Source organism: Scleropages formosus, chromosome 10 (genome assembly GCF_900964775.1).
Source record: "Scleropages formosus chromosome 10, fSclFor1.1, whole genome shotgun sequence".
In the NCBI taxonomy this organism is placed as follows: Eukaryota; Metazoa; Chordata; class Actinopteri; order Osteoglossiformes; family Osteoglossidae; genus Scleropages; species Scleropages formosus.
In genome coordinates, this window is record NC_041815.1 from 18,036,264 (window position 1) to 18,063,535 (window position 27,272).

The window sequence follows — 27,272 nt, forward strand, 5'->3', positions numbered from 1 at the left end:
TAACTGAGTCTCTCCTCAGAGGAGGTTTAATTTTAACATTACTGGTACTGGCAGTAGAGCTATGAAGGGCAGTAGGGAAAGGAACAGTGTAATTTTTCACAGACTTAATGGCACGTGAAGTTCAGTATATTTCATCATCTGCATCATGGGAGAAACATCTGTACTACAATATGAGATTGTAATAATGCAAAGCATGGACCTCATCCAAGTTTAACATCACTGGGAAGGGAAGAAATGGAAGCGGCTGTATACACCACGTCAAGAACACACCTCTACCTCATCTAGGTTTTTGCCTCTCTTCTTTAGACAAGTTTTATTTTGAGGTTGTGGTGAGGATTTGCCCCACAAAGAGGGAGGAGCTGCACTTAAGAGTCAACAACGCACTACAATGGATTGGGTCCCTTATAAACATTGTGCTTGGAGCTGATCCCAGAGCATGCTACTCGTACTGCTTCCAATTAAGTGGACATTTGCTTCGTTCCCACCAAGCCTTTGGACCTTTTTGTTCTTGTACTACACATTAAATCACAGACATACATGCATCCCTCCTCATGCAGCTTTTGCTCTGCATTTTTGTGAGCATTTGCTGTTCTTTTTCACTTTGTCCCCTGCATTTTTTTTCCTGCAGAGAGTGAGGTAGGGCGAGCTGAGCTCATTCTCCGTCTTTTCTTCTTGTTTTTTGGCTTGTTAACTACCCTTCCTGCTCGGTCCGTGGGCCCCTCCTCCCTTGAAGGGCTGCGCTTCTCAAACTCACTCTTCTTTTCTAAGAGATGAGTCAGTAACGGACAGACCATGGTCCTACACAGGCTCCTGCTGTTGCTCCACTGCTGCTCGGTGTTCCTCCCCTACTCAGCCTGCAACGAGACAGCCGGCAGAGGAGGAAGAGAGCGCATCAAGGTGCTTTTCACCCCCACCATCTGCAAGGTCCGCTGCACCTCGGGGCGCTGTACTAACTTCTGCGAGAACGGCAACATCACAGCACTTTACAGTCACGAGCCTGACAGTCGACCAGCTGTGGGACCAGGCTTCCGAATCTGTAAGTAGCTACCCCAAACAGCCAAATAGCCCTCTCTTTCTTTCTCTTTTCCTCAGCTGGCAGATGACTTGAAATCAAGGCCAGACTGCTAATAAATGGTAGTGCGTTTGGTCAAAATTTGCTTGTAAAACACTGAAGTTTTTGGTTGTAGCCTGTACATTGTTTTACCGTGCAACGCTCTTCCACAAAGTTGGTCGTTTCTAAGTTGAGCTCATGGGCGATCTGTTATGCATGTCATCACATATTTGCTCATTTAGGAGATATTTTTCTGAAACAACTTGAAGTGTTAAGATACAGAATGTGCAGCAACATCCGTTTATACTCCTGGGCAACCTTACTGGAGCAACGTCAGGGTCAGTACCTTGCTTAAGAGTACTACAGTTGGAGGCGGGATTTGAACTGGTGACGTTCAGATCCAAAAGTAGTGGTTCCAACCACTACCCTTCTAGTTGTCCCATGTAAATTGATCCAGCTGAAGCAGTTCTGATTCTGAATTTGATTTTGAGCTTTGGATTTTACTGTCACCGAATTCATCAAAATCAATAACCATAAAAGGATTTCATTTTATAGCATCTTTCTATAACAGCAACATTGCAGGATGAGGATTAAAACTATTATAATGTAGGTTGAGTGTGATAAAAGGAACAAATAGAATCAATTGACTGAATAAATCTTCAGCTAAAATGCCAATGAACAAATACATAATAAAATCCTTTTTTGAAATAAAACCTGACAGATAGAGAAAAAGAGCAAGTTCCCTAAGGTCACATGTGGGCACCAGAGGGCTTTCTTGGAGTGCTACTGACTGACTACAGCACGTTTGTTCACACTCTGAGTTTAAACATTTCTTTTGTGCTGCTGGCAAAGACTATTTTGATTCATGTAATTTCAAAGGAGTCAATCCCTTTTTTTAGTTTTAGCAAAGTATGTTTGGAACTGCAATTTATTGCCGTGTTCAAGGGTGTACCGCATGTGTTGTTTGTATAATTTCCCTTTCTACCTTCCAGTATTCCAGAATAAACATTTCAGGACTTTAGCAGGATGGACTAAACTGGCCAGCTCACGTCTGCTTTAAATTATGATCATAAGTATTCCGTTTCATCAGTGGGGTCTTTACAGTTCATTACATGTAAACAAAGCATGGTTAGCTCCAGCGCTGTCATCTATTTTCACCAGTATACTTAAAGGCAGCTTGTTCTGCATGCAGAATTGGAGCGTGCAGGCTGAATCTTAAAGAACAGTCGACAGCTTATACTTGGAAAATTATTTTCTGAGCATAATTGTTGAACACATAAAAAGATGCTACTGCTCAAGAATTTCCGCTATGAAAAACAGCCGTGATCAGTTTCTCGCTGTGCTGAAAGGTGCTTCAGAAAGTGTACTAGCAACCCTGAAACATATGCTCATCTAAAGGTGCAGGAGGTATTTTAGCTTCATCATTGTAAATTGTGCTCTTTACCATTCTCCCCTCCCCACCTGTAATCCAGCAGCAGCTCTCTCTGAAAGTTTAGCAGTGCTCTTGGATCCCAAGCGGAATACATTTTTCTATTTTTAATGTTGAACTATTGTAAATGTAATGGGCTACATGTTTTTTATTAACACAGTATGTATGTGAAGTATGCTTTAAATATAAGTATCAAGATGCATTTATCTAGTAACTCTTCATTTTGGTTCATGTTGGATTATTATGATTATTATTATGATTATTATTATTATTACTACTACTGCTACTATTACTACAACTACTGGTTTAGCAGGTATTTTGGAAAAATACTGGTGTGCATATAGGAAGATACACAGCATCACAGAACCAGAGCAAAATTATACCAAATTTACCATCTGGCAACCTCTAGTGAAATTGCTTTAATTTGAGCTTTTTCTTTGATAGAGTTATTTACATGTTAAACATACCTTTATATGCGTTTTATGACATTGTATTAACATGCATTCAAACACCCAAGCAAGAGCACTGTGTTCATCCATTTCACAGCCCCACTCACACGATGTCCAAAATTGAAATTCTGTTCTTTGGGCTCCTGTGTGGAATGAGCTCCTTCGCTCCTTCTGAACTGAAGAATCCTTTCTAGCATTAAAGATGAGTCTCAAAGTTCATTAATTTTTGTCTCAATTCTCTCTTGATCTCCTGACAGCTGCAGTCATTTGCATTACATTATCTACAATGATCATCACTGTATTTCCTTTCAGACTTAATTCTTCAGACAGCTATTGATGTAATGTGTGCCAGCAAATATTGTGAATATAAAAACTATACGTCACATCTAAAGCTCTTCATCTGTGAAGTGCACTTTTGTTTACCCTGAGATGGATGAGTAGCCACATGAACATGAGGAGAATAGGCAAACTGCAGTCCAAGCCAGGATTGATTCCATGTCTGAATGTACAGCTTAGGGACCGTGAGGCACTAACACTACCTGATGTTCCAAAGTGACACCTACCGTGCATTTTCATTTTGGCCATCTTTTCTGATGAGTTGGTCAATCCCCTTCAGGTTATTTGGAAGCCACTTATAGACAGAAACTCTGTGTTTTCCCACAAAATAATGAAAATATTCGTGGAAGAACTTTTTTTCTCATGCTTAGGATCTTGAATTTCAAACCCATCTCTTGAACATGTTGGAAAAGGTTTCAGTTACTTTGTTGTGCCTGTGTTAAGATACCTTTCTGACCACATTTTGTACATCTCATAGACTGAATGATTTGGTGTCCTAGGTTTATCTCAAGCAAAATTTCCAGTTTTTCCACATCACAGTGTCTGGCTGTGGTCAAGCTTCTACAAATTTGTTGTGATCTTCTTGATGCACTGAATGATGTTTCCTGACATTGCTTCTTGAACACATTTTAATTAGTACATTTAAATTAGTGCGTTCTATGAACTTCCTTTTAGGGAGCTGGTTTAGAGAAAACGCATTTAATCCTGTTCTCTAGGCTGCTATTTTTTAAAAACTGAGGACAAGTTAGTCCAAGGTAACTAATTTCCCTGAAACAAATTTTTAATTACATTATATTTAAAATTCGTAAAATTATTAATTTAAGTATCTTTACCTTTATTAGGGAACTATTTGTATTGTATGTTTCAGAAAAAAAGTTCAGAACAATAGCAAGGAAGGTCAGTGGGTTGGGTGGTACCAGTGATGACAGTAATAACTTTCAGAATCTTTTTAGAAAACATGAGTTCAAATAAGTATGTCATCATATATTTTGCATTTCTATTTTGCGGTCTTTTCAATAACTCAAGTTTACCATTTTATGGCTTTAAAATAATAACTGATTCAAGCATAGAGTTAAAATACACTTACTTGTAATTGTGTGGTGTCATAAAGAGGGACACCACATATTGGGTGTTAAAACTCCCGAAAAGTACAGTTAATGTGCAATACTAATATTGTACTGAGATGCAAGAGCTGCAGAGGATTTTAATAAATACATATGGAATGTTAAAAGGGAGTGAAGCAAATGTTTCCGCAGTTGTGGAAACTGGGCAGCTGAGCCTTTAGCTTGAACAGAGGGAACTGCAAGCATGTGTCTTTGATTTACATTTCTTGGTCTTTTTACTTTCCTCTTTTTGGTGACCATGAATACTGTTAGTCTTAAAGCATACTTAAATCATTGGATATATGTCCAATGGGATGTACCTCCTTAACCTTCTTTCACAGCAGATTAAGCACTTGTAATTAGAAGCAGAGAAACAGAGAAGGCTGTTTAATATGGTATTCCCTTTTGTGTATTTATTTTGCACTTGAGGGCCTCAAACAGTTTTTCATGTTACACAGTTGCAATTGTAGAACATGTATCTGGCCATATTTTTAAATAGCAGGTTATGAATTCAAATGTCAGACTTTAATATGTGGATGTTCATGTGTTAATAAAACGTTTGGCTTTAATTGATTCCCTTTAAAAATTATGTTGAAGTATCAAGCATTCTACTGGCATGAGTAGAAGGTTGAATGCCATGGAGCCTTACAACTTCTGGGCTGTGCATTCACACATAGCTTAGAATCAAGTTCAGTCTGTGTAGCACTTTACATATTTTCCTCATATTCCAATGGGTTTTCTTTGGGTGCTCTGGATTCCTTCCATAGTCCGAAGAAATGCACGGAAGGAGGCAACGGTAAAGCCCTTCTACACCCACCCTTAATGTTAATACCACACGAGTCATCACGAAGTGTCAATGGAACCTGTCCTATTACTACCCTTGGCTCAACAGAACCTACCCTGTACCCTGTCGACTAACGTTTGGTCAATCATTACTTAATTGAGCAAATGTTAGTAGAATCTGAGCATTAAAATAATGACTTCATAGGTTTCCCAGTTATTTTAAAATAAAATAAAACACCTGTATTGATGCCAACTTCCATCTTACATTTCAAAAGCATGCTGTTCACTGATTATTTTATTATTTGCTTCAGCATATACAACATAAATAAACATTTATTTTTCTAAAAACTTAAGTGGTGGTTTTCCAGTGTTTCTTTCTGCAGCAAGAAAAAGTTTTTGGCTATTCACTGAAGAAATGTGTGATGCATAGCAGGTGACCACTCGGAAAAGTCAATAGTGTAATGTCACTGTATCAAGGTGAAGTTTTACTGTACAAGGTTTGCTGAGATGCCAAGATCCATTGAGAGAAATGATCCACTCCTGCCCATTTTCAAAGTTCCCACATCTAGCTGAATTAATGGACCTAGATAGACAGAAGCAGAGGCCTTATGATGCAATAAGCACAGAACAAGCAGTACTTTCAGTGTAAAGTGGTTTACTGCATTACTGTCACATGCTTTTCAGTGAAACCGGTTTGCATTACAGCTAATATCAGAACACATAATTTCTCCTCTTTATTAAATTGCATTAAAAATTGCAGTGGCTCTGGAAGGCTCCAGTTCCTGGCTTATGTGGCCTATTATGCCTTGTTCCTGAAAACCTTGTGGAAAGAATTTAATCGTGTAAAAGCAGAAGCAAGAGCGAAACAGTTTTAGCATAAGCACTAAACATGTCTGAAGTGTGTTGATTTGTTTAAATGGTTGACACACAATGTCTTACCCAGTGATTCACTTCATATTCCGGTTCCAGCATCCTTATGTGAAAATATTAAAGACATCTTCCTATGAAAATCACAGTGATTTGGGAATGTATTGCCAGTCTTTTTAAAAATACATTTTTTCATTTGTTTTTTGTGCTAATGCAACCTATATAAGAAATTATAATATTCACAATCTCATCACACCATTTTCTGTTTTAGACAAGAATCATATCAATTCAGCAGACTCTTGCATTGTATGATTGAGCCTTTAAAAGATATATTCCCTTGGGCTGTATTTTAAACTAACTTTGAATATGAACTGAGTTCACAATTTTTATATATTATTCCTCATAATGTAACTATGCTTTTATTTAGCTTTTATGCTGCTGTGTGCTTTGCAAGTGTAAACAACAGCAGTCATACTGTGATCAAAACCACCTGTCTTCCAGAGGCCAGGGAAGCAAGGCGACAGAGTCGAGTGCCAGTGAATTTGAAAAGCGGTGCTGTGAAGCTCTCATTGAGGCCCAGAGAGAAGAAAACTTCTGTTCACAAGTCTTCTTTAATTCACAAAATGCTCCCTTAAAATAGGGCCACTTAATCCTTCTGTTCAGCATTAACAAGAGTCTTTATGTAAAAATGAACTCACCTCATCAATAAAGAGCTGAAGAGACTTTGGAGGCAATGCAATATGAAGCAGAGTAACATGTCAGCGTGTTGTAGGCAATATGTGCTGCCAGCTTCAGTAGTGTAGCACGAACGCATGAGATGCAATCTGCTACATTTCAGCACAGATTGTTCAATAAAAAATGTCACTACCTGAAAAGCTGTATGTTTCTTCCTGATAAAAAACTGGCTTTCCTGCCCTAATAGGGATCCAAACAATAGGCAGGCAGGGTGGGGGAAAAGAACTTTCCAGTACCACGGCAGCAGTGGTGATACACTTGCTTTGTGGACCTGTCAGATGAAAAATCCTGTGCACGGTTTGGAAGGAAGGGGAGAGTAGATTAAATGAATAACCTGTGTAGATTTTGGATGGATTTCAGCTACTGAATTTCCTCGCTCTGAACCTCAGGGTACACACACACACAGAGACTAAAATTGCGTCAAGCCAGAGTCTAACCCGGCAACACAGGGCGCAAGGCTGAGGGGGTAGGGGACACACCCAGGACGGGATGCCAGTCTGTCGCAAGGCACACCAAGCAGAACTCGAACCCCAGACCCGCCAGAGAGCGGGACACGGACAAACCCGCTGCACCACCACCCCACCTCAGGGTACAGATAACACTAATTACTAAATGAAAAGGTGTATTTATTCATTTCTTAAATATTAGACATGTGTTAATTTATGACTGTTTATCTATTGACTGCTTCATATTAGGTTCCTGAAAATTAAAGTTGTTTGGCAAAATCACGAGGGACATTACAAGTAGTTAAAGGCAAACAGAGACTTTTGTTAATTCCCATTGCAGTCTTCAAAGCCTGTTACTTCACTAAATAAATAGCATATACAGTAAAGTAGCATTATAAATACAATAAATTTTCAGTTTAAAATGATGAAATAAAGATAAGACGTGATATTATTGGAAAAAAATGCACAAGGAGGCAGATATGAATGTTACAATTAATAATCAACTTCTCAGCCAATGAAAACTGAGTACTAAACAATACTGTGGTATAATAGTAATTTGAAACTATTCAGTAAATGAAAATAAACACATTTAATTTGCACTGAGTGCAATAATAAAGCATCAGCAGCAACCACATCCAACCACATGCCATTAAGAACCCTTTGACGACATTTGTTTTCAATGTTCAGCCATTCAGAATTAATAGTGTTAGTGAATGATTGTTTTTATTAATGTCATTCATAGTGCTGCGGTCTGAAAAAGTTGGCAGTCTACTCCACAACTGTCTTTATTCACAAGATGCCTGTGGTGACATGTTGGTCAAGCTGATGAGCAGAGACAAATTATTACAGATCTACATGCCTAAATCCATTTTTTTCTGCTTCCTCTGATTGCCACCTCTGTATCTCTGACTTTCTAAACAAATATCTCATGTAGCTTTGGCAAGGAAATGTTTTTTTGTTTATTGTGTGCATGTGTTGCTTTAAAGCTCTTTTGGAATACGCTAATCCTATGTTTCCTATTCTCGGTGTCGCCAAGTCCTGTGCCCAATGTTGTGCCAGAACGGTGGTGTGTGCATCCATAAAGATCGTTGCCTGTGTCCACCTACCTTCACGGGCAAGTTCTGCCACATACCGACTCCGCCCTCCACCAATGACATTGAGAAGCTGCCATCCAGCCCCTCTGTGGTGCCCCGTGAGGAGATCCTAATGCACTCAGAGTACCTCGTCCCTCTGCAGAGTGAGCAGCAGCCTCAGTCCAATAGTAAGTGGTCTGTTCCATGGATAACCTTTGTGTTCATAAAATCACAGTATCTTTACTGAGTTACCACCCCAGAACCAAAAATTAAACTTTCTTGTGTTCATCAGTTTGCTAAATCTGTATTAAGGATAAAATCAGGAATTCTGTAAAAAGAAGCTCAGTTGCACTTTTATTTTTCCAGATGTTATATGATTGAAAAATCCACTGAACTCCCAGAATAAATCTGAAACTTAGACAACCATAACCTGCATATTAGCTTATATTGGTTCTCTATTTATGAAATTTCTCAAGGAAATTCATCGTTCCAGACAAAATATCATTTGAGCTATACAAGATGTATATATTATGGATGTAACAGTTCTTCGGCTGGTGAAGACATATTGATAGGTCTTTGACACTGTGAGTTCTGGCACCAGTGACTCTCATTGTTTCCTTTTACCTTATGTCCTGGAAATATATGTGTTTTTGGGACAATATGGTGAACAGAGCTTTGGTAATCAAAAGTCAGCCAAAGTTTACCAATTATCTGTTATACTGTAGTACTTGTGTAAGGTTGAGAAATGCCGTGAAGTATTCACTCAGCCATGTGCAGATAGTCTTGTCCTGCTGGCAGTAGGCCTGCATTTTTCTGTGGGGAATATGATTTGCCAACACATTGCCTATCCCAAAACGATGGAAAGCAGCCATTATTCACAGTAACAGTCTGTTTCGAAAGAAAAAAAAACTTTTTCCCAGCAGGGGACATTTGTCCACGTTAATATGTATAGGTTAATTTGTATTTTCAAAAGTATTCAGCCACACGCATTTTTGGCAGCTTGCTCGCAGTTCCATCTTAGGTAGAATGGAAGTGATATTTATGATTGGAACTACTGACTCATATTCCAGGTTCTTGTTTTTGTTCAGTCAAGGGGTGGTATTGATGTTATGTATGAGTTCAGGTCGATACTCCTGTGTCTACTCAGTGCTCAGTTGTTCTGTGAAACCTGTCCTCCTACAGCCAGCTCCTCAATGGTGAAAGTTCGAGTCCAACATCCACCTGAGGCCAGCGTCAAGATCCATCGGGTGCTGAAGGTGGGATACGAGCCAGTGATGAGGCAACAGTCAGAAACTGTCACAAGGCCTTCTGGTCTATCAGGAGCCAGGAGTGGGCTGCTGCTGGAGGAGAGGACGGGAGCACGGCCAGCTCAGATCCAGGCCCAGACTGTGCGCGGAGATTCCACCTACACAGAATCCTCGGGGTTCAAGTATTGTTTCAGGGAGGTCCGCAATGGCAAGGTAAGGGCTGCTCATACTTTAATTTTTGCCAAAGGCTTGCCATTGAATGATGATGGCTCTTCATTGTTTATTAATCTTCACAGTTTAATTTTTTTCAGAAATCAGGAGAAGCATCAACAGTACCTTCCTTCGTACTTACGTCAGATTGCAAAAGGAACAAACTATTGCAGGAGCAGATTCAGAACTGAGATTATTTGAATTTAATTCCCTACATAATCTAATAACCATGGCAGAAAGTTTAAGTGCGTTTTGTACTGTATGTAGTGCATCACAGACTTATGACTTCATGCTCTGTTTTATATAACAAAGCAATTAAAGTCATAAACAAAGTATATGGATTATGCTCTAGTAACAGAAAGTAGTCTTCCTCATTAACTGGCTCAGAATTTTTCAAGTAAATGTCAGATTTTGAGTCAGTTAGGAGCTTTTATGAACTTCTCATTAGGCACTTTTGATTTTATACCTCTAATATCTGTAACAATGTTGTGTCGGATTTCTTTTTTGTTATTGGCGTTTAAAGATAGACATTCTAAATGCTCTGGATAAACTGTGATGTTTTGCATCTATCTAGGATAATAAGGACCTAAGGTACTTGCAATAAACACACAGTTTTGCACTCTAAGGTTAAGATGAGTTCTATTTTGAAGCAAGCAATTAATTCCCAGTTGAAAGATGATGCGTATTTGTATTCCCTGCTTTACAGTGTAGTTCACCTCTCCCTGGGCTCAGAAGCCAGGAGACCTGTTGCAGAGGGGTAGGAAAAGCTTGGGGCATCAACGAGTGCATCCTGTGTCCCTCCCACTCTGGTGGGTACCCTTATTCTCCTGCTTCTTGCGACATTTCCAGTTGGGCCTAGACGTTACACCCATATGAAAGCCATTATGCCGATTAATGATGTCAGGTATCCTGTAGTTTCTCTCCTCAAGAAACTGCAACATATTAAAGTAACAAGAGTCATGAATCACTGCAAATTATTTGGGGTTAAACTTTGCTAATTTCATTGTTTTGGTAGTAAACAGAGAAAAGTGAGGAAGGAAGAAAGTTTATATTGTGGCAAAATTGCAGACTATCTGTTTACTGTACTCTCCAAGGAATGATCAGCATACTACACTGCACTGAAATTAATTTATAATTAAATGATTGTAATCTTTAATCCATTTTAACATTTACATGTCTGTATTTTGGGGGGTGCGGTGGCGCGGTGGCGCGGTGGGTTGGACCACAGTCCTGCTGTCTGGTGGGTCTGCGGTTCGAGTCCCGCTTGGGGTGCCTTGCGACGGACTGGCGTCCCGTCCTGGGTGTGTCCCCTCCCCCTCCGGCCTTACGCCCTGTGTTGCCGGGTAGGCTCCGGTTCCCCCGCGACCCCATATGGGACAAGCGGTTCTGAAAATGTGTGTGTGTGTGTGTGTGTGTGTGTGTGTGTGTGTCTGTATTTTGTAGTTTTCCTCCAAAGAGACATACACCCAAGTAATTAAAGCACAGCTTGTTTACCTGAAACCATCATCATGTTTGTATGTATATTATACCTATATCAAAGTTTGGAGTTATTTCAGCATTTTGAGTTAATTTGTGAACTTGTGAACTTCAAAAACGTTTCTTTACTGGGACATAATCTTGATGAAATCTAGACAAAAAGTGAAGACTGACTGGAATTCATAATTTTTCAATTTTTTCAAATCTGAGAATGAAATATAGATTATAGTCACCATCTGAAACAATAATTTGCTGTAATGTCATTATTTTCAATGATTTCATCATATCTTAGAAAAACTAAAGGTGCAACGAAAATTTCACTGCCATACCCCTTCATGCAATCCACTGCTTTTCCTCTTCATTCCCCTCAAATTTCCAAAAGTAGTTTGTAGTCTTTGTGTAGTACTCCTTTTATGGAGCACATACTCCTTGTGTCTAGACTTTGATTTCATTAGAATTTTTTCACACACACAATTATAAACACCTGCAGTAATTAGTCTGCTATGTGAATATACTGTTGTTAAAACCCCAGAAAGAACCATATTCTATAAAAAGTAAAACTACTTCCTATTTTTTTCTTTCATTTTTCTAAAAATAATTTCTTTGGCATGTCATGCTTCAGGCCTGACTGACTTTGGAAGGAATATTCTTTCCATATTTGTCCAGGAGTTTTATGTGCCTTTGTCACGTTGTTGGACTACTACACTATTTGCAAGGGCTTGTTAAACTGTGATATCATTATTAGAGCATTATATTGCTCTGTATTGCACAGTGCTCCTTCAAACTTCTCAAAGTACTAGATAAACCAGAAGTGTTCATGGCTGTTAGCTTTATAATAGTATTCCAGCCTTCCTCCATGGAAATACAAAATTTTTCTGTGATACAGTATAGTGAGCCTGTGTCATATTCATTTATAAACAAGAACTCTCTCACAAGTCTTACTAAGAGAATGAAGGTGCTTCTTATTCAAGTTTACTTGAGCATTACTATTCCTGAGACTGTCATTCTGTCATTCAGACAGTAAACAAAACTTGTAAACGTACAAATATGTAAGCATACAAAACAATGCCATGTCTGTTTGACAATCAGACTAGTGTAAAACAGAAAAAGTGCACAAGGAATTTCTTGCATTACAAATGCACAACAGCTACATGTGTAGTTGTATATTGTTTAATTTCTCCTAATTTATTTATTTTACACCTTTTTTTCCATCTCATAACTTTCAGTTCCAGGAAAAAATTCTATTATTTTATCATTTCTGTTTTTTTGGATCATTATGTAAACAGAAATTTGGATAATAAAGACATGCCTAGTATGACTAACTTTGCAAAATGTATTCAAACTACTGCCAAAGAAGATAAGAAAATTTCAGAGAACTAACAAAAACATTTCCATCTTCACAAAAATTGGAAAACAAAGGCTGCATTTTCATGTAACTTGGATCATAATTCATCATTGTTTCTTTAATTCAAACAATATCTTGTTTCAAAACACAATCAGCTGGTTATTATAAACTCTTTTGGATGATATTCCTCCGGGTATGAAATGCATCCAGTAAAATCCACCACCAGCCTCCAAAAAGATCACTGCTGCCTGGCTCAGGTTTGCCCAAGAGACACAGATGATCCACAAGCCATCTGGAACAATGTTCTCTGGACACATGAGTTAGAGGCAGAATGTTTTGTTTTCAATGAGAAACTTTACGAAAACAAAAGCGCTGCTGTTGAACAGAAAAAGCAAGACAGTGACATTAAATATACAAGCACATTTAGAAAAACATGGGTAAAGAAAAATTTCTAAGTGAAACACTTTAGGATAAAATGGTTCTGAATGCTGAAGTACTTCAAGATAAGATGAAGGTGGAAAGTTCATCATGTTTGTGTCATTTATTTAATCATATTGTCTGTACCTACTATTAGGACTCGTCAGTTTAATAACTGCTTGGCCAATGTAGGATCATGAGGTCCAAAGCCTATCACAGAAGCATGGGTTACATGGCAGGGTACACCTACTCATTCACTCCCACATACACACATGAGGAGAAACCTATAAGTAAGGGGAAAACATGGAAACTTCATGCAGACTGAGCCCAGCTCCCAGGTAGAGTGGTGCTCAAGAGCTACCCACTGTGCCATCGTACCAACAAAGAACCACTTTAAGTTGATTAATCTCGGAAGTATATGAAAATAGTGTGGGGTTCACACATTTTTTTGTTCCTGTTCTATCAACTGACATACGCTATGAATGTTGGTGGTTTTTAGAAATGTGAAATGTCTCATTTTAGATGCCAAACATTCCTAACAGTCCTTAAGTTTAAGTGCATGATTACATTAATTACCAGCTGAGTTTGGTTCATTTCACACAAAAATACCGCAAGGGAGATACTTTAATGAGGTTTGGTAAAGGAATTAAGTGATGAACTTCAGAACCCCAAGGAGAATACAGGTTACTACTTTCATGCTCATAGTCATGATCACAATTTAACTCAGTGGTTCTGGTGTGTTGTTATGCAGTATTTGTACCACATTCGTGATATTTTATTAATAATGGAATGGCCTGATGTCAATGGAGTTGACAAAGAATATGTGTAATAGGTTGAAAAATAAAAAAAAAAAACATATCAAGAAAGTGCAACAAAACAAAAGAACACAAAGGTGATAGGCCTCTGTTTACCTTGAAATATTTACAGGGCAACTGAAATTTGAACTCAGCGACCGAGAAACACAACCTAATCCCTTCTGTAGTTCAGAAATTTATGTTTGGTATAATGTAAGATTAAAGTAATATATAGCTTATTAATGTTGCATGGCAATGAATTTTCCAGGAAACCGTGCCAATGGAGAGAGCTGTCCAAAGGGGTTTGAAAGGATCAACGGTACTCAGTGCGTGGGTGAGTGCTCAGTTCCCAATTTTGTATGTTTAATATCTCACAGTGTCATCAAAGACAGTTCATTTTATGTTTGAAAGCTCAGAGTTTCTTCCAGTACCTGCCAAAGAATCTGGGCCACTGCTCCAAGAACCACTCCACGTTATTACACTCATGAATATGTATCAGCGTGTGTGACTGAGAAATTTTTATTCTTGTTGATCTCCAACTAAACTCAACACGTTGTTAGTTCTTCGAAACAGAATCACAAAGTAATTGACTCTCTACCTCTGGATGTTAATAAGAACTGTACTCAGTTGACTTCAAAAACTGCCACATCACAGGGAAGGATTCTAAGATATTAAGTAAGCTTTTTCAAATTTAGCTTATAGTCATAAATGACCTCATACGATGTGGTGCTTTTACAACTTTAAAAGTCCTAATGTCCATAAAATTTGTGATTAGTGACAGTGATTTGATAAAGAATAAATTTAAAAGCTGCCCCTTCTCACCTGGAACTACTGGTTTGATACTATTTAGCGGTAATTACATTTTCCTCATAGTAAACTGTAATCTATTTTATCCGGTTTATTTTATCCAAAGTCTTAGACAGCATGATCATAATGTTTTAGGGAAAAATATATTTATATGACTTGTTTTCGTCTCCATACTGGGGTCTTTTGAAATAATGTTTTGTTTTACTAATTTAAAATTTCTGATTTGACTTACCAGAAATCAGAGTTGTTTCTTTTTCAAAAATACACTCAGCAAATACCATTAAAATGCACTTTTAGAAACATGACCAGCTGTGTCTCACTCAACAAAGATATTGTACATAAGTGTAAAGCAGTGAGGGGCGTGGTGGCGCAGCGAGCTTGGCTAGGTTCTGCTTTCTGCTGGGTCTGGGGTTCGAGTCTTGCTTGCAGTACCTTGTGATGGACTGGTGACCCGTCCTGGGCGTGTCCCTTCCCCCTTCAGCCTTGCGTCCTGTGTTACCGGGTGAGGCTCCGGTTTACCGGGACAAGCAGTTTCAGCCAGTGTGTGTATAAAGCATTCAGTGGACATGTCAGTTTGTTACAGTATAGTATTTACAAGCTGCATAATCAAACCAGAATGATTGCACAACTACCCTGTTACAGCAATGTGCTCTAAGGAGTGAGTTGCTTAGTTGCGTATACTGAATTGTACCTGGATCAATACATCAATCATAAATACTGGAAGTCAGCCTGGATTAAAAAAAACAGCTGAAAACAAATTCATAATCATACTTATATAAAATTTGTATATGCCATGGCATAGCTCTTTGTATTGTTTACAGAATAGGCTGGCAGTGCGGTGATTTTGGCTGCGCAAGAATACCTGTATGCTTACAATTATCAGCTGAGTCACTTTGAGAATAAGGAAGAAGATATTGTAACAACCTGTGTTACTGTGTTTAGGTGGGAAGATGTGTTTAGTGTAAATAGTTGCATTATGGGAAAAATGTGGAATGTAGGTGTACAACCACTGAGGACACTTCTGGGGAAATGATGGGGTGACCGTGTTCACCAGGCTGGCTGAAAGCGCAGGTCCTGGAGGAAACGAGGTCGTTGGACCGAGAGCATTGTTTCCCTGCATGCTGGTGTTCAAATAAAACATGCGAGATGAATGCTGCCTGCACATCCTTTTTCACCCCCTCCAAACCCACGGTGCTGCTTGCCACAATATTCATCTTCATTACGATTTGAATGGTACATTTCATTCAATGAAATCACAGTTAAGCCCGAGTAATTAGGAGATCTGCTGAAAGAAACGCCAAGATACGCTGATGCATGTGAGCTTCAGGCCTTCCTCACTCCAGCCTACAGGTACAGGGGGCCTGCATGTCGTTATAGTATATACACTGTAAGTATGATCTCATCTATGGAGAGGTAGGAGCCACAAGCTGAGCGCAATGAAATAATTACACATTTAACTTAGGAAGTGGTTAGGGATAATATTCAAAGGTCATGGTAGAATTTTTTCCACACCTCTTTTCTGTTTTGTTCAGCACTATTTGCAAGTGCACACACTCATGGATATGCTGTATAGTTCCTTTTGGCTTAACCAGCGTCTGCACGGAGGTTCTCCTTTTAATGATGGCAGGAATGTGACATGTTTTCTTTCCATATAGATATAAATGAATGTTTGCAGCCTGGATTTTGTGAGAACGGGAACTGCGTGAACACGCGTGGGAGCTACACTTGCGTCTGCAATCAAGGATATTTACTGGACGCATCTCACGGGATCTGTATCTGTAAGCAAGCGGCTCGTAACATACACAACGATTGCACTGCCCAAGATCTGGAGCGATTACCAAAAAAGAAGCAAAGCGGACATTATATTTTATGCCATATTTGACGCATAGTGTTTTTTCTTCTGTGTTAGATGCAATTTTCACTTTCTTTAAGAATGCTGCCAAATTTAGGAATTTCCACATAAAATGCTGAATTTAAAAATATTTTCTTATTGAAAGTGACATTCAGTTTGCCATGAATGAAGTCTGCATTCATGAAGAGCTGTTAATTAAACACAAGCATTTTGAATATCTTTCCAACATAATGAGAGCTATAGAGACGTATCAGAGGACAGCGGGAAGCCACTCTTGTTCATGAGCTTATATCTTACCGTCAGTGTGCTTGTTGAAAATTCCATAATTTCTTGGAAATCCTACACATGGACACTTAGTTCTTTAAACATTTCTGTCACATGCTGCGTTGCCAAGCTGTTGTACATATCCATGAAATTCTCAGACTTTATCAAGTAATGGAGACAGCTGCCCTGTTGTATGGACACAGATGTTTTCCATCTTATTCCAAGAGCTCTGGGTCAACTTTGGCCATCATAGAGGGGTAAATAGACTCTGCCAAGGCTCGTTTTCAAAAATATGTTGTCAAATAATAGTCAGGAATGTAGCAATCCACACATCCTTTGAATTCCATATTTATTGACTAAGACACAAAGCTGGACAAATGGTATTCCTCAGTAGTCCAGAGTATGGTGTGTTAATAATCTTATGGCGACATGTTCCTGCTAAGCTTCACTTACTACATCATGATTTCATGTAGATCATAGTTTAAGTGAATGAAAGGAACATCTCAATACACACAGACTGCATGTCAGTTCCACAGGGTATCACGAAGTCCCATTCTATTGTGATTGTTACTCTGTGACCATATGATCTTTACTCTATGGTTTCTTATCCTGTAGCAGAGAAGGTCATCTCAGAGGACAAAGGCCAGTGTTACCGTCTCCTGACATCCGGCATGTGCTCCTTGCCCATCCTGAGGAACATCACCAAACAAATTTGCTGTTGCAGTAGAGTGGGAAAAGCCTGGGGAAAGAACTGCGAGAAGTGCCCTTTCTTTGGCTCAGGTACTCAATGTATAAAAATCGGGAAAAAAGGGCAATATTAAGCAAGTTGAAATCTGTCCAAAAAGGAAACCAGACAATGTTCATTAAATTGCTATGTAGTCTGAGTTCTGATCCTAACCAGTTATGTGTCTGCGTAATTGGTGTGAATGTTATTCAGGGAATGCAAGTGTTAGTTTATATTTCTGTTTTATAGTGTAACATAATTTGTGGTGACGATAAGGTCCAGCTTCAGGTTTTCCTTGGAGTTGACCTTAGAATTTGACACTATTTTTTCACAGCTGCCTTTAAGGAGATCTGTCCAGCTGGACCAGGCTACCAGTATTCCTCCTCTGCAGTGAAGTTAAACCAAATTCTGCTGGAGCAATTTGGTGCAGAGGGCCCCCCCCTCAGCCCTCAGAACAGGTCCCAGCAGTTGCCGGTCACTGTCGGCAACACCCAGCAAGGCAGACCTGCGCTTCTCAATGTTTTGCCAACTCAGGTGTTAACAGGTGCGTCATTTGAATCAATCAATCCACCAGAGAGTCCCATTCATAACATACAGTTAGAATTAACACTCTGACATATAAAAAATAAATGGAAAGATACGATACGTTCAGCAGCAACTTCAGACAAGAAGTACATATAGTCTTTTAGCAGTAATTTTATAGCAGTTGTTCACATCCAGCTATATTCTATTAAACTCATCTTCAAAGGAAGTTATTTCACCGATTCCTGCATATTTTCTAAAAGTATGTATTTTTTTTCTCCAATATTTTCATCCTTCTGACATCAGATAAGATTTGATGTGTCGAAGGTGGAATTTCAGGAAATGAAATTGTTCAGCCTGTTGACAAGTATAGTTTTATTACATTTATATAAATAACACTACATTTATGTAAATAAATTGCAGCACGTTCACAACTTTTTTTAATTTTATGCTAAACGGCATTACATTTAAACTCTAAACAAAGGCATGTCTAAAGTCTAAACAGAAAACAAGGACTCTTCATAAACTGATCCACAATCCAATATGATTACTCACTGTCCTTCTAGCTAACGCTGATTTCATCTGTTAAACATCCTGTAAGTAAACAAGATGATTTTGGAAAAGGTTTTGGAATAAATTACAGTTTATGACTTTTTAAAAAGCAAGGTTATCTGAGAGTTGTCTGGGTCTTAATTTAAATTCCTGGCACCACAGAAAACCCCAAGTGGAGTTCATCAGAAAAAGATTGCCATGTTATTAAAATGGCAAATGTTCAATATTACTCCAGCAGTTGAACACATACTTCTGAGCATGTAGGGTTGTTGCAGTTGTATTCAGGGCAGTGTTGGTCCACAGCACAGGGTTCTGAGTCCTATACTCTGGACATAAATCAGGGCTATCGCAGAATTACTGTGTTCTGTCTTCTGACTGGGTCTTCAGACTGTCAAAGGTTAGCTGGGTCCAGTCAACCAACTTTGATTCAGGACATCATAGGACTGCTGGCTCTGTTCTGCACTGCACTTCCAGACTGATGCAGGGTATTTTATTAGTCCTCAACACCTGGAATCCAGGAGGGCATTTTCTGTGTGCAGTGTTTTGAGGGTAAACATTACTGTTTTGAGGGTAAACATGATGGGAGCAAGGTTTGGCTATTACTAATTTTCTTCTGGTAAATGAGGAGCTGAACCAGAAATACCTGCAGTTGAACACATTATGAACACATGATTTTATGTAAATTTTTTTTCAGCTCATGTTCCACGGCAAAAATCCGCCCAACAAGCAGAGAATCAGTCTATTTCACCAGTGAGACCGGGTCAGCCTGTCCGACCTCTCCCTATTCCATCAACTCCTCCACCAGTTCCACCAAGACAAGGTACAGAAATTCTTGTGAGCATAATATATTAATCAAGCAGCCATCAATAGTAAACTGTCAGTAAGCATTACATTTACATTTATGTTACTACAGCACGTGTATGAAGTACCTGTCCCCTTCACATTTCCCCATATTCACCACCTAAAATATAACATTTAGGAGGCTATATAAGTCAAGGGAGGCAAGTGGTGCATCAGGTGTTGCTGGTGCCTTGCAGCTCCAGGATTGTAGGTTTAGCTGTGGGATTGAATCCAGCTCAGTTTGTGTGGAGCATTTTTTTCTCCATGTTCTTGTGTGTTTGCTTCTGTTTCCTCCCACAGTTCAGGTGAACCGATAATTCTTTAATGCCTTAGTGTGTGTTTGAGAGTGAATGACGGGGTGTGATGGCCCTGCAACAGACTGCTGTCCCATCCACAGTGTATCATGTCCCAAATCCTATGCTTGTGGGATAGGCTCCAAATCACTGTGACCCTGCAAGCAGATATTGATTATGGATAATGGATGGTAATGGATGAGTGACATAAGTCAGCAAATCTGCATCTCTTTAAGTGTTCTTGAGAAGTCTTGCTGTAGTACTGTAGTTATTCATAGGATAATGTAAGGGTCAAATTTTGTTAACTGGCAATGCTTTTAGTATCTAGATACATTCTAAGGTGAATGCTACACCATCCAGTATAATCCATCAGCAAGTTAACAGGGTATGCCTTGATGTTCCAGATGCGCCACGAATATGTGATGCCAATCCCCTGGTTTGTGGGTCAGGTCGCTGTGTTGATCAGCCTGGTGGGAGACACACTTGCATCTGCAATCCAGGCTACCAGCTCAACCCCCAGCAAACAAGGTGTCAAGGTGATTCAAAGTACACTGTGTCAGAATCACTTACTACTAAGTAGTTGCACTTCTGGTAAGGAGAAAGAAGATGTGAATGTTAGATGAGACATTGCACATATTTCTGTTGCACTAGCCCTTCTGTTGCATGTTTTTTGCATTGCATTCGGATGCATCATTAGTCGTAACACTAGTGTTAGCAGGTCACATTGATAGTACCAATAGTTAGATTCTGTTTTTTTAAAGAAATCTTCCAAATTTGTTTAAGTTTTATATGGGACCTTAAAAAAATACCCATGTTACGTTATACTTTCGGTCTGTTGAATTACTACAAAATAAGGTTGTGAATTAATCAGAATTCATATTTAAGTAACAGCTCTATGAACTTGAGTCTTTCAGCCTTTTGAACCACTGCCCCCCTTTTACCGCAGACGTGGACGAGTGCAGGAGGACTCCCACACCCTGTGTTAATGGACAATGCCAGAATACAGAGGGGGGCTACAGGTGTATCTGCCCCATGGGGTACCTGCCAGGACCACAAGGCAGTACCTGTATAGGTACTACTTTCACCTATATTGGCTGCAACTGTAATTATCAAATTTCATTTTGAACCCTGAAGGATAAAACCAAGGCAATTCAAGCACATAACTATAACAGTAAAACTATCTACTCCCTCTGAAAAAAAAAAAGATGTACGTACTGTTGGTCAGTTTCTATAGATTTACATCATTTTAATCTATATCCTGTTTCTTATTTTAATACAAATCCCACATACGGTTAAAGAAGTTCACCTTCCAGACATCCAAGCATACTTATTGCTTCTTGTTTACATCGTACGTCAGCGTTAAGTCGTATATCAGACTTTTACTTTTAGTTTAAACCTTATACACATCTTGAAACATTGCTCTTATTTGATTTCAGTATAAATGGTGTTGTTTTCCTTTAAAGATTTGAATGAGTGCCTCCAGACCCCAAAGCCATGCTCTTTTGGGCAATGCAAGAACACTCTAGGCAGCTACAAATGTGTGTGTCTCACTGGCTTTAGGGAGAATCCTCAGCAGAATAAGTGCCTGGGTGAGAACTTCCCATCGGATTTATGCAATTATTTCTGTTTCTCTGTTTACATCTGTCATGTGGATGTGACATCTGAAACCATCTACTTTTGCAGACATTGATGAATGTCAACAGACCCCCAGGCCCTGTGGAAACGGTCGCTGTGAGAACAGTTTAGGTAGTTACCGTTGTGTCTGTCCTACTGGATACACTTTCCAGGGTGACACCTGCACAGGTGAGACAATCTTTTCAGACAGTTATTTCAGTGTATTTGTGTGTTTCGTGCATTTGTAAGCGTAAAACTTCATTCGCAGTTCCTGTACTGTTTTTCCAAAATAATCATGAGCAGAATCTCTCAAACCGTGATGAATGAATTCAAACAAAAAAGTGATGTCATGATCTGGACACATTTACAGTATCGCCCATACACATATCCACAGATACTGTATGATGTTATATCAAAACAGCTGTTCTTTATAAAAGTTTTGTGTCAAGGCAGTAAAAAACATTACACCCCAGTTATCAGCAAAAAGGACATAAAAGAAACAGATTATATTCAAACTTGGCAAATAAGCATTATCCATATCTTCTCTTGACACAAAAGAACTGAGAAAAGGGACTGATGTTTCGAATGGCTCTTAAATACTCATTTATCAGTGACAAGAAATGTTTAAATACAACATGTTGATATGTGAATATAATGAAATGAAGAAAGCAGGCCTAAGATTAATGGGTAAAAGTAATGATTTCTGGAAACAGACAAGTGTGATCTGTATTCTCACTATGTTTTTATTCTGTGTTAAATATTTGGTGTTTCCATCAGTCTTGCTGTCAACAGACTGCTTGTACAATTATTATCCAGCCAAAATGAGACATGTCTAGGGTAGGAAATATATTAATGTGATTGATTATTGTAAGAAAGATTGCTGGAATGGAGACCTCAGTGCAGCTCTGCATGGCCAAGTGTGATCTTGGCAATCCCATTGTTGAACAATAACTACTATGGCAAGAGCATCTGCTTTTTCTGGGCATCTTACAATGAATCTTTTTCCATGCAAAATGAATCGCTCTATATAGACCTACATCGTCCTTTAGAAGTCTTCAACAGCTTTATGCTGTGTGAGAAATTAGGCTAACACCCTAGTAGGAGACACACTGTACCTTGGTTTAGGTGAGTCTGATGGAAAGCCATTTTAGTGAATGTGAATTTCGTGTGAATTTAGTGAATTTCATCAAAAAAACAAACAAGCGATCTTGCAAGGCTACAAATTTTGGTAACACTACAGTGAAATCATGTCACTGTTGGTACTATATGCAGCTAAAGCATTTTATAAATATCTCCCTCTTTATTTAGACATTAACGAGTGTGAAGATCCACTGCAATGTCCCGGCCAGGAGTGCGTGAACTCTCAAGGTTCTTACAGGTGCATCTCCTGCAGACCTGGATTTGGCCTATTAAATGGAAGGTGCTCAGGTACGATTAATCACACAGTTGTGTTCAAATGCGATACATAACGCCTTGCAAAAGCGTTGCAGCATATAGCCTTAGCTTAAGAATAAAATAACAAAGCCATGAGTTTCTGTCTTCATGCCCAGATATTGATGAATGCCAGAGGACTCCCAGTCCTTGTGTCAACGGCCGCTGTGAGAATAGCCCAGGCAGTTATCGTTGTGCATGTGCTACTGGGTTTCAGCTCCATGGCAATACCTGCATAGGTAGGATCTCAAATGAAACTTCAGGGGATAGGAATGTCTCCCGGTTAGATTTATTGTTAAAGTGCCATGACAAAAAAATTCTATAAAATGACATTTCCCTGTTGAGAGGTTCATATTCAGCAGTTCTTCCATGAAAGGATAAATGTGATTTTTTTTTTTACCCTAAACCTGTTGAGTACCTTTCCTTTAGCAGAGGCCCTCTGCTTCTTTCAGATATTGATGAGTGTAAGAATACTTTGCAATGTCCTGGCCAGGAGTGTGTAAATTCCCAAGGATCCTTCAGGTGCGTGGCCTGCAGACCAGGCTTTGAGCTGAAAGGAAAACAATGCCAAGGTAATCAGTCTCTCTCCCCCTACAAGGATTGGCTTGTCAAATCTTATTTACATGAGTAAGGACAAATGGAACAGATATGCCAACATGTTTATTTCATCAGATATTGACGAGTGTCACCAAAAACCCTGTCATAATGGACGCTGTGAGAACAGCCCGGGCAGTTACCAGTGCATATGCTCAAATGGATACAAGCCAGAGGGAGGCTCCTGCACTGGCAAGTCTACAATTCTCTCACAATTAAAACGTGGACAGGATTGTTTTCAGTCTCATGTAATTGTTAACAGGCCGCTGATGTCATGGGAGAGTTATTCTCTCTTTCAGATGTTGATGAATGCAAAGACCCTCTGCAGTGTCGTGGGCAGGAATGTGTGAACACTGAAGGTTCATTCACATGTGTCCCTTGTAGACCAGGGTACACCATACAAAACGGAAAATGCACAGGTAAGATCATTTCCCTCTTTCAAAGCAAGGTACAAAGTGCCTTGTAACCAGACAAAATTCAGAACATAATCATTTTTATATCTTATGATAATAGACAGGGCTTATATAATATAACACAAAAGAGCAATATGGCTAAATTGGAGTGGAAGACTCCACCTACATTTTGTTTCTTAATGCAATATTCACACACACACGCATTTTCTGAACCGCTTGTCCCATTCGGGGTCGTGGGGAGCCAGAACCTAACCTGGCAACACAGGGCGTAAGGCTGGAGGGGGAGGGGACACACCCAGGACGGGACGCCAGTCCGTCACAAGGCACCCCAAGCGGGACTCGAACCCCAGACCCACTGGAAAGCAGGACCCGGTCCAACCCACTGCACCACCACGCCCCCCAATGCAATATTCAGTATTTTCAATTTTGTATAATAAAACAGCGACAAAATTTCAGAATTTAGGAATTAAGTCACATTAGTTAGTAAAGTGTCCTGCTTCTTCCTTTATCCCACATGGGGAGGGCACAAAGAGGGAATGCAGAATGGCTTGCGCATGTGGCTGAAATTAACCTTTCAAGTTTGCATTTGGCCTTGAATTTGAAAACTTCAATTGCCACAAAAACATGTGAGCTTCCAGAGGATATTCATTGTATCTCAGGTCAAGGCTTTCGTAGTTACAGGCTGTAGTTTTGAGAAGGAACACTTGAACATGCAGCGTCTCTAGGAACATCGAGTGTGACATTGTTTCATTTGCATTTACTCATTTAGCTGCCGCTTTTCTCCAAAGCAGTTTATAGTGATTTACCCATTTAAGCAATTGGGTAATTTTTATTGGAGCAATTCAAGTTAAGTACCTTGCTTGAAGATATTAGAGCAGATACTCAAGTTTGGGACCTTCGAGTCCAAAGGCACCCGCTCTAACAACTTTGCTAGCAGCTGCAGTGCACAGAGCTCCAAAAAACGGCAAAGCAGTTATCGATAATACTGTGAGCACTGAGCTGACGGCACGTTTTAGCTTAAACTAGATCTATGTTTCCAAATTGTTAGTTTATGCAGACAAGCACTATTTTAGCTGATAAATGTGTCAGTATGTCAAGGTAATCTGTGACGTTCAAATGCATTTTTTAAAACTGCGTTCATTTGTTTTCCTTCACAGTTGTGCTTTACAATATGTTAAACCATGTCAGCCAAAGAAAGTCAGTGCAGAAACTCGAGGATGAGAAGCTGTTTTCTTTCCATGTGTATGTGATGTCATTGCTATTCTTCCTGTCACCCATCATGTCTACCTGTCATTTACAGTCTAAATGTGATTTAACAACGCTGCCACGGTACGTGTGCTGATTTTTCTTCCTGCTGAGCTGCTAATGAAGTTGTTGGCTGAGCCCTTGATAAAATAACATACCCGCTTCAGATTTCGTCATTCCAAAAAAATTACTTGAAGACTCATCACGAATATTCAGCGTTGTTTACTCGTCTATATATATTTTTTTTTTAGTCAAAACTACTACTGAAATTAATTCGCCTGATTTTAGATTTAATACAGAATTGTTCTGGATTTATTGACGTAAAAAAATCAAGTGAAAGAATTTTTTATTTCTTTAATGTTCAAGACCGTAGTACTTGCGAGGTGTCCACTAAGGCATTGAGCTAAAGCGGAAGTGTGCCCACATTAACGATGCTTTCTGCTGGAACAAACAGCATGCACAGTGCACCTCCAGGACAAGGGTTGAAAATTCAGTAAATACAACAGCGTGTGAATTTAAGCAGAATAGCAGCAGTCGGTCTGCTCTTGAGGATGATTTGCTTCCCCCTTCATTTGGGAAGTTGACACTTTCTCTAAGAATCTGCTTCTGTTTGCACAGCCAAAAGTCAAATACTTACATCAGCTGTTTGATTTTCGTCGTGAGGCTCCGTGGAAAAATTCATTACCTACGTGTGCAAAAGGCTCGGTACGTACTTCACAAACACCGGGCTCTTGAGAGCAAAGGGAACGGCCTGAGCGCGATGGGTAGCGGAACAAAAAGACGAGGATGCGACGTGTCTCTAGATGGGTAACGCTGAAAGCGCAGTGGACGGGTCGACGGGTCGGGAAAGCTGCTGCGAATAGATGTGCAGTCTGCGGCTCTTTGAAATCACATTAAAACTTGAAAAGAAACAACTTAGCAATATAAGAGACATCAGGGCCTGCCCGGAGGCATGCGTTAAAGAACTGGTTCGGAGAAAGGTCTCCGAGTTCAACCTAGTAACGCTTCTACTTAAACTAAACTGAATTTTTCATACATTTAAAACACAGTAGACATTGTTCAAACGGAACTCAGTTTTTTGCTAAAACACAGAACATGGGTGTAGAAAAGTCCAAGCTGCGTGGTCAGGTTTCTAGTTCCCACTGCTACCGCTCAATATAAAGACAAAGTCCTTCTTCTCAGATGTGGATGAATGCCAGACCCCGGAGACCTGCGGTCCGGAGAGCCGCTGTGTCAACACCGACGGCTCGTACAGCTGCAGCTGCAGACCCGGGTACAGGGCAGTGGGCCCAGGACGGCAATGCAGAGGTCAGCCTTGCGTTATACACAACATTCTGCATATTAATTTGAATAATATCCAGGCTACATTCCCGAATTATTTCATATTCAGTTTGTAGAATAAAAACACTAATTTTTACAGCGAAAGAAAAACTAGTTCACAGCTACATACAATCCATACACTATCTGCGATATATAACTGAGCAAAATATTCCAACAATGAAACAAAAGGCTGCTTTTGAGAGCAGACCCCTGTAGACTCTTGACAGAGACCTGGCCACAGGCTCTGTTATGAAATAAATTGCATTTAGGTTCACATCTAAACATAGCCTCACAAGTAGTCAAAAACGTATCGGTTGAATGAGACGGGGCCTCCAGCTGCGAACTGCTTTATTATCTCTGCAGATATCAACGAGTGTTTTGAGGGCGAATACTGCTTCCCACATGGCGAGTGCATGAACACGTTGGGGTCGTATATCTGTGTCTGCTCTGAGGGCTACAAGTCAAGCGGCAATGGCAGCTCCTGCACTGGTAAGAACATGCCATGGTCTCCTCGTACTGTGCCTGACACGTGAGATCTGCTGCTGCTCTTGGGTAAACTGAAGTCATACATTCCAAAGTGGTAAGAGTGGTGTTTGTACACTGACCACAAAATTATGTAATGTTGAATATACACGGGTAAAGATGATTTCATACTATATTAGCTTTACAAGAAGCATGAGAATCAAACCTACATCCAAAGGCTGGGGTCTTAGCCTCATCACACGTAGACCCAGGACTGGCTACTAAACACTGCTGCAGAGCTGTACTGACACAATACAGAACAATACTGTAACAAGTACTGTACTTTCTATATCAAATTTTAGTTCAGGTCATCACATATTGGGGAAGAATTCCTCAAGAAGATGAGCTTGAAACAAGACATTTTAAGGAGTTCAGGTTCAGACCCAGGAGAGGCAATGAATACTGGTGCCCACATTTTTTCTCCTTTACTTGTCTCCCACCAAGAAATGGATCCAGTCTGAAGTGAAACTGCGAAATCAGGCTACATGGACAGTGGGTACATGCAATGTCTTTGTGTC

General features: G+C 39.6%; 1 protein-coding gene across 3 annotated transcripts in view; it reads left to right on the top strand.

The window, feature by feature from the left end:
• The first annotated feature begins 455 nt into the window (after positions 1 to 455).
• ltbp4 (latent transforming growth factor beta binding protein 4) overlaps positions 456 to 27,272 on the top strand; it is a 37,984-nt gene continuing 11,167 nt past the window's right edge. For 2 of the 3 annotated variants that reach the window (XM_018742858.2, XM_018742860.2), the window contains exons 1-20: positions 456 to 1,036; positions 8,236 to 8,460; positions 9,455 to 9,732; positions 10,436 to 10,538; positions 14,030 to 14,095; positions 16,224 to 16,346; positions 17,300 to 17,464; positions 17,743 to 17,952; positions 19,177 to 19,302; positions 20,020 to 20,151; positions 20,562 to 20,687; positions 21,079 to 21,204; positions 21,299 to 21,418; positions 22,538 to 22,657; positions 22,780 to 22,899; positions 23,113 to 23,232; positions 23,333 to 23,446; positions 23,554 to 23,673; positions 26,095 to 26,220; positions 26,596 to 26,721. In XM_018742858.2, the coding sequence (XP_018598374.2) occupies positions 793 to 1,036; positions 8,236 to 8,460; positions 9,455 to 9,732; positions 10,436 to 10,538; positions 14,030 to 14,095; positions 16,224 to 16,346; positions 17,300 to 17,464; positions 17,743 to 17,952; positions 19,177 to 19,302; positions 20,020 to 20,151; positions 20,562 to 20,687; positions 21,079 to 21,204; positions 21,299 to 21,418; positions 22,538 to 22,657; positions 22,780 to 22,899; positions 23,113 to 23,232; positions 23,333 to 23,446; positions 23,554 to 23,673; positions 26,095 to 26,220; positions 26,596 to 26,721 (2,890 nt within the window). In that variant the 5' untranslated portion in view covers positions 456 to 792. The remainder of the gene's footprint in view (positions 1,037 to 8,235; positions 8,461 to 9,454; positions 9,733 to 10,435; positions 10,539 to 14,029; positions 14,096 to 16,223; positions 16,347 to 17,299; positions 17,465 to 17,742; positions 17,953 to 19,176; positions 19,303 to 20,019; positions 20,152 to 20,561; positions 20,688 to 21,078; positions 21,205 to 21,298; positions 21,419 to 22,537; positions 22,658 to 22,779; positions 22,900 to 23,112; positions 23,233 to 23,332; positions 23,447 to 23,553; positions 23,674 to 26,094; positions 26,221 to 26,595; positions 26,722 to 27,272) is intronic. The other variant, XM_018742859.2, reaches the window with a different exon arrangement.